Source organism: Anomaloglossus baeobatrachus, chromosome 7, assembly GCF_048569485.1.
Source record: "Anomaloglossus baeobatrachus isolate aAnoBae1 chromosome 7, aAnoBae1.hap1, whole genome shotgun sequence".
Lineage (NCBI taxonomy): Eukaryota > Metazoa > Chordata > Amphibia > Anura > Aromobatidae > Anomaloglossus > Anomaloglossus baeobatrachus.
Window position 1 is genome coordinate 272,670,405 of NC_134359.1, and position 7,679 is coordinate 272,678,083.

General features: G+C 49.9%; 1 protein-coding gene across 2 annotated transcripts in view; it reads left to right on the forward strand.

Annotated features, from left to right (window-relative positions):
* The first annotated feature begins 437 nt into the window (after window positions 1–437).
* Window positions 438–7,679, forward strand: part of RBBP6 (RB binding protein 6, ubiquitin ligase) — a 65,560-nt gene continuing 58,318 nt past the window's right edge. For both annotated transcript variants that reach the window (XM_075318133.1, XM_075318134.1), the window contains exon 1: window positions 438–1,194. In XM_075318133.1, the coding sequence (XP_075174248.1) occupies window positions 1,029–1,194 (166 nt within the window). In that variant the 5' untranslated portion in view covers window positions 438–1,028. The remainder of the gene's footprint in view (window positions 1,195–7,679) is intronic.

Sequence of the window (7,679 nt, forward strand, 5' to 3'; positions counted from 1 at the left end):
GCAGCGTATCAATGGCAGCTGTATATCAATGTGCCGGGGTCTGCTCACTATATGCTGAGCAGTGACTGAAGCAAGGTAAAATAATAAGGCGCAAATTAAAAACAAACAGAGAAACTAGGCAGAATGATAATTAGGTGCTCACTTAAAGGGGTGTTTCCATCTCCTCCGGATGTCCCACACATCACACGTGGGGACGCCCCTTGGCTGATTTTGGAGGTTGCTGTGGAGATTTCTGCCTTCACAGCACTGTCATCCTTTTTTTCTCCCCGCCTTGGTTGCTCTGACCTCTGGGTCACGTGACCTCTGCCGCACGCACGTGGTCAAAATTCGAATTCAAACTGCCAATTTTCAACATGGCCGCCGGGCGGGTTATATACGTCATACGCCCACGCTAAACTCCGCCCATCCGGCCCCTGACGCAATCACGTCGCCCTCGCTGAGCTGACTGGAAACCCCGTGGGTAGTGAGAGACACGGTCATTCCGCCATTAGCTGCCGTGAGGAGGAGGAAAAGAAGAAGAGCAAGAACGAGGAGACGACGACGGGGAGAGGGACGAGGCGATTACCGGTGACTGCAGGACTCGGGATTGTCGTTAGTGCCGGACCCTTTGTGACGGCGGCTGTGCGGAGTGATCTGACCGGAGCGGGGCTGCTGGAGCCGCACTAGGCCGCGACCTCTTTTCTATTGTGTCCAGGGCCCGGGACTCATTTCTTCACCTGGAAGGGACTTGTTGGGACTCGCTGTGAGGACTCTGAGGCTCCGTGTACGGACTGTGGCCGGATCCGTGCGGACTGTTGTTCCGGGGGTCACACTGGACTGCAGTGGCCGCTGTGACTGGGGACTGTGAGGACTGTACCGGGCCGGGGCCGGGCGCTGGGGTGAGCGCAGTCCATGGCTCCTGTGCTGCCCCCCGGTGCGGTGTGTGCGGCCTGGCCCTAGTGCTGAGGCCGGGTGTGTGTGCTGTGGTGTGTGTGCCGCCTGCTGCTGTGTGTGTTCTCTGCATTGCATAACCCTATATATGATATAACATGTCGTGTGTGCACTATAAGTTCTCCTCCAAACTCAACTATGACACCGTGACCTTCGATGGGCTGCACATCTCCCTGGCCGACCTGAAGAAGCAGATCATGGGCCGAGAGAGGCTGAAGGCGGCCGACTGCGACCTGCAGATCACCAACGCCCAGACGCAGGAAGGTAATGCCCATACTGTGATCATACTGCTGTGCCCACCGCCGTGCCTGTACCATACTGTGCCCATATTGATTTGTGCCTCCCACCATACTTGTGTTGTAACCGTAGCGCTGTGCGCGCCCCCCACGGCCGTGCCCGTAGCGCTGTGCGCGCCCCCCACGGCCGTGCCTGCCGCCGTGCTCATGACGCTGTGTAAACCCACCACCTTGTCCCCATGCCGTTGTGTACCCATCACGGTGTGCGTCCATCGAAGCACCCATGCATACCGCAGTGTGTGCCTTTTAGTCTCCCCATGTGTGCTCAACGGGGGCTAACTGCTGGGACGACAATAGTAAAAATGGGGGTTGTCTATTACTTGGGAGTGCTCATTTATATCAGATTGGTGGGGCTGATATCCTGGATCCCAGTGATCGACTGTTTTGTTGCTCGGCAGTGTATGGAGCAGAACGGCACTTTGCCGTGTGGTGCCTGTTCTTGGCACTGCAGCTCAGCTCCTATAGAAGTGACTGCAATACTTAGGACGACCACAACAGAGTGAAGCTTTCCGATATTGATAATTTATCTTAAAGGGGTTGTCCACTACTTGGACATTCCCTTCTCATTCCTCATGTGCAGTCATAAAAATAAATCTTATACTCCCCTCCGGTGTCGGCGCGTTTCCAGCGATGTTGGAACTCATGGTCCTAGGGCCCATATGACGTTGACGTGAGCCCGCAACCAATCTGCTCCGGCATCCTTCTCCCGCCTTCGGACAGTTAACAGGAAGTCAGTCTCACTTTCTGATTAACCGTACCAACCCAGGATAAGGAAGACTGCACTGATTGGTCGCAGGGCTCGCGTATCATAACAATGCCACACACGCCACGGGAACGTGGGTTCCAACATTGCTTGAACCATGCTGGCAGAGGAGGTGAGTATAGGCTTTATTTTGATGGGGGCGATCATGGGGAATGAGAAGGGGTTGTCGAAGTAGTGGACAACCCCTTTTTAAAATACTAAGTTCTGGACAAGTCCCGTATTCTGATGACTGCACAGCTCTCCTCTCGCTTTGGCCTTTAGAAGTGACTGGAGCAGTTACCACTAATGTGCTGTAGTCACACAGGTGACTTAGCAGTGGGGGTCCCTTCTGTAGGATCAGCTGTGATAAATGTATTTATTGGGGGAAACGTTTGAGGTGGTACAAATTGATCCTTAGGATCTGATCCACCGTTTCTATCATTAATCATTGGGAGCTAGCGGGAGCCCTAAGCACCTCCTCCTCCTGATGGCATCCGCGGCTCTTTCCTGGTGCACAGTAATGAGTGCGTGTCACTGCAATGGTGACCCTGGCCGAGATGCCATTTGGTTAGAGGCACCTCGGGCTCCCGTCAGCGGCGCAGATTACTGATGTGACCGATTGACCAGGTCTTGCAAATCGACTCATAGCAATTTTATTTTTTGGGGGGCCATCTAATATGTACGACTGTCCCCTGACTCATGCAGAGAGTGGAGAATGAGAGCAAATGAATGTTATGGCGTCTGGGCTGGAAAGATGACTGTGGCCTGAGTTGATCGGTCGTTGCTCGCACATCTATATACAGCCAGGTCACAGTGCGGAAATTCAACATTTGCAGATACTTTGTAACATGTTTTTGTTGATAGAGATTGAGATTTTCTGGCAAATTGATTTATGTGGCGGATGTCAGACAGGGGGTCCCTGGGGACTTCTGTGCATACTGTGTCTCTGGTGGGCTTTGCTGAGATGGGTGCAGAGGAGTATGTTCATCTTTGGTGTAAGGCTGATCAGTTACATTAAAGGGAACCAAACATCAGGATTTTCCTATATAAGGTGCAGCCAGTGCAGTACTGGCATTATCAGGCAACATTGTGTACATACCATTAGTGGGCAGCTCGGGTGTTTAGGCTGTGAAATTCAACTGTATAAAGTTTGAAAATTCATGGACTTTTTGATTGACGTGTGCACCTCGCTGCTAATGTCCGGGCGGGTTATGCACGTGTATCCCAAACCCCCACCCGCCGCCTGTTCCCTCCTTCCGGCCGTATGTAAATTTCTAATCAGTTACACGGCGTCAGTTAGCACCTGCGCATAGCGCTCATCTCCGGCGCCATGTTTCTGAAGCCCACAGTATTATGGTGCATGAGAGGGCGGCGCATGCGCCCTCGCTTCTTCGGATCTGTTGTGATCGCGGGAGCGCGCGCGGTCACAGCAGGACTGGAGCACAGCTGATCTTACCCTCATTAGCTGCAGCAGACGTCTGCTACGATATCGTCTGCTGCAGCTTATCGGTAAGATCAGCTGTTTTCCAGTCCTGTTGTGACCGCGCGCGCTCCCGTGGTCACAACAGATCTGAAGAAGCGAGGGCGCATGCGCCGCCCTCTCATGCACCATAATACTGTCGGCTTCAGAAACACGGCGCCGGAGATGAGCGCTATGCGCAGGCGCTAAATCCGACGCCGTGTAACTGAAGATTAGAAATTTACTTACGGCCGGAGGGAGGAACAGGGGGCGGGGGGGGGGGAGGGGGATACACGTACATAACCCGCCCGGACATTAGCAGCGAGGTGCACATATCAATCAAAAAGTGCATGAATTTTCAAGCTTTATAAAGTTGAATTTCACAGCCTAAACACCCGAGCTGCCCCCTGTTGGTATGTACACACTGTGCCTAATAATACCAGCACTGGCTGCACCTTATATAGGAAAATGCTGATGTTTGGTTCCCTTTAATGGTGGTGGAAGCCCTTCTGCCATGTGCTTTTATCATGAATCGCTGCAGGGTTACTGTTTTCTTTGTTTTGGAGGCAAAGCCGCAGTTTCACCTACAAAAACCACAGAGAAATGTTTGCCTAATAGCAGTCATCAATCACCGCCGGCTCCCAGTAACGTCACACCGGACGGTTTACATTTTTGTTGACTGACAAATCCAGATAATAACACTATGGTTTGTCCTAATTTTGGGTGTAATTTTTCCCCAAATAATAAAGGAGCAGTGGAGAGGTTTTCTACAGTAACCAATCGGATTCTGCCTTTCCCATTTTAAATATCTGGGAAAATTTAAAGGTGATGTGAGCGACTGGGTCCACTTTACTTCATACTCCTGTTAATAAATCCCATTCATCTTCTGTGACCGGGATGTGAGGTTGTGGTGTCTGGTCGGCTTTATATACTAGTCACAAAAAGCTAGGGATATTTGGCTATGGGGTGAAATTCCAGGATGATCCTAAATGCCCTCTAACCTTTTCAGGTGAAATTAAAGGGAACCTGTCAGGTCCCCTATGGACCCAGAACCACATGCAGTTCTGGGTGCATATTTCTCATCCCTGCCTAGCTGTTCCAGCCTATAGTAGCATAGATAGAGATCTTTAGAAAAAGTATTTCTAAAGATCCTTTATGATATGCAAATGAGCACAGGGACTGGTCGCAAGGGCTTTTTTTCCCCTAACTAGTCCGCCCTCTTAGCATGGTAGCACACCCCTGTGTGCGTGCTAACATGTTATTCAATGCTTAGTGTCACCACTTCAGATGTCTGGTTTAGGCTCAGTGCCCATGATCAGAAGTCCCGACACTTCTGGTCATGGGCACTGTACCTCTCTGAAGCCGGGGCACATTATACCCTGCTTCATAGTGCGCTTGACCAGAAGTGCTGGTCACACTGAGCCTAAACCCAGCATCAGAGGCGCTGACTACAGACAGGTACACTCGTCCATGCCGATGATCCTGGGCATTGAAAACATGTTGGCATGCCCACAGGGTGGTGTTGGTGTTAGTGGGGTCCAGTGTGTCTATTCAGTACAGAACAGCCATACACTGTGTGACTGATAGTGACAGCGCCTACTACTAGCATAACATCATTAATCCATTCAATGTGCCTCTGCATGAAGAGGACAGTCCTGATTTCTTCTTCATGGACAACAATGCTCCAGCTCATCGAGGTCACATCATTAGGGAACGACTGCTGGAGACTGGGGAACCTCAAATGGAGCAGCTGCACTTTCTCCAGACCTGAATACCATAGAAAACCTATGGGATCAGAGCCGTATAGAGGCCGTACCTCTGTATTCCAGAACCTCCATGCCTCCGCAGACAACTCCACTTGTGACCAGCAGGAGTCCTTGTCAGCTGAATTGACACTCAAGGCCACATGACAAGTCGAGACAGTGACATTTTGGGGGGGATACACCCACCACTGTTAGTGGCGTTGGCTTTAATAAATTGTTTGAGATTAGGAAATCCCCATTGCATGATATATCAATGTAGCTGGAACGTTACACGTTTTACCTAAATGTCACCCGAAAGCCGAATGTCACAAAGTTTTGTGGGTAGTGTGTGTATCTGGTTGTTGATATCTTGGTCAGATATGGTACACTGTGCTCAGCGGACACTAATTATGGGGTGTCCACCGGGGTTGTGTGTAGTAGGAATACTGGCCGTGTTGCATCCTGTTTTTGCCTGGTGCAGTTTAACCAGGAGATGAGCGGATTTTCTACTCTGTGGATATAACTTGTTTTGTGGCCACTTTTTTCAGCTTTATGAAATTGCTTTAATCTGAATAGAACGACTCGTGACCTGTTACCTTTTAAATTTTAGCTTTAAAATTGAAAGTTGTTTTTCCTTCACCTCAAATGATAGCAGGGCGCTAAGACTTTTGCCCCACTCCTGCCACAGATTCTGAGCACTTGGCTCGGCTGTGCCAAGTCAGCGCTGCTCCTCTGCCCGCTCAGCAGTGCGCCAGCTATCGGCCAAGCAGGGGCACATTTAGCTGTTAGATTCCTGCTGCCCAGACTGCGGGCTGTATGAAGCGGGGCCTGGACGCACAATGGCAGCCCGGTATGTTTTTCTGACATGCCGTGGGGTCTTCCCAGCGCTGATGGAGCGGATTGACCATTCTTTCAAAGCAAGAGATTTTGTCAATCGCCTGCAGCGGCACTGGGAGAAGCCGGACACAACTTTAAAGTGTCTTATTCCAATGCTTTGGGCTCATCAAATGAGGCTTATGGGGCTCGTACTGGCTCCAGTCTCTTGGTATAATGAGCTGTGACTATCCACAAATCTAACCATTCAGCAGGATCAGTTGACGTGTTTGTCCGGCAGGTTTACACCATTGACGTCTTCTGTCTGGATTGTGTACAAGCCGAGATTTGGTAATACAGGAAATGATGGGAGCGGATGCTCTGCTGTATTGTTCTCTACTATAGAAAGAAATGCACAAGAGGTAGTCACTGCTGCGTATGTCTGTCCTGAACTGAACCCTCCTAAAGGGGGTTTCCAGGTTCAGAATATTGCTGAGGACGGTGGGGCGGGTGGGGGGGTTGTGTGTGACACATGGATCCAATATAAAGCACCTTCCCTAAGGATGGCAGTCGATGATATTGAGAGCCCTGCAATGATGCATTTCTCACTGCTTTTTTTTGATTGTGGTGACACCCAGTAAGGGGCTTCTTACCCCCGTTATAGCTGGGGGTGCAGCAGTTGTGATTTATTTTTTGCAGGCTTCTGAAGCATGCTGCAGTTTGGTAACCTTGTTACTTGACTGGTTTCGCAGTGTTTGTGGCAGCTGTACCTCTGTGCATAAAGCTTTGTCTGTTTAGCGCTGGATCATTTAGCCCCTTTCCCCACCAGAAGCCCCTATTATGCTATAGCCTGAATAGTGTGTGCATACCCTGGCCGTGGCGGTGCTGATGATTGAACTGTTGTGTTCGGGGTCGGCTTCACTTGGCTGGTTTGGGCCGGTTTAACAATTGAAATGTAAATGTGGCCCCCAAACCCGCCCCCCCCGCGTTGGGCACGGCTTTGACCTGTCTGAGGAGAGGGGCGGGGGGGATTTCTACTACTTCAGACCACAACTTGTGCGGTATAGAAAAATAACTGGAGCGAGCTCTGCTCACAGGGGAACGCATCTTTAGTGGAAAACTGCAGCTGCTCGTGATAGCTCATGGGAGTATGGACACCTCCCAGGTAAATGTACCCCCGTGTACATGTCTGATTGGATAACTGGATGGGCCTTGGTGGTTGTTCTTTTCTCTCTTTAAATATATATATATATATATGGTCTTCTAAAGAGAATGTGCCACCACATTGCTGCTTAAATGAAGCTTTTATCTAGAAAGCCCTTCCTCCTTCCCTAATCATGGCTGCCATGGCAGGGAGGGACCCACCAGAAGCCCCTGCCATCATGTGTCCTCTACACCCCAGGTACAGGCAGGGCTTCATCGGAGACTTCACTGTAAACCATTAAGCTGTTACCATCCCCTATTTAAACTGGAAATAAAAGTTTTCTATTTAATAAACACAAAACATTGCAGTTTGTAAAATATACGGAGGCTGAAAAGTGTGCAGTATCATGACTGTATGCAATGTGCACACTGTCACGATTCCCCTGTATCCGCAGTGGACTACATGTTTTCGTGTTTTCTTTGTTTGTTCTTTTTTTAAATTATAATATTTTTTACATTGACACGTGTGTATGTATGTATATGTGTGTGTATGT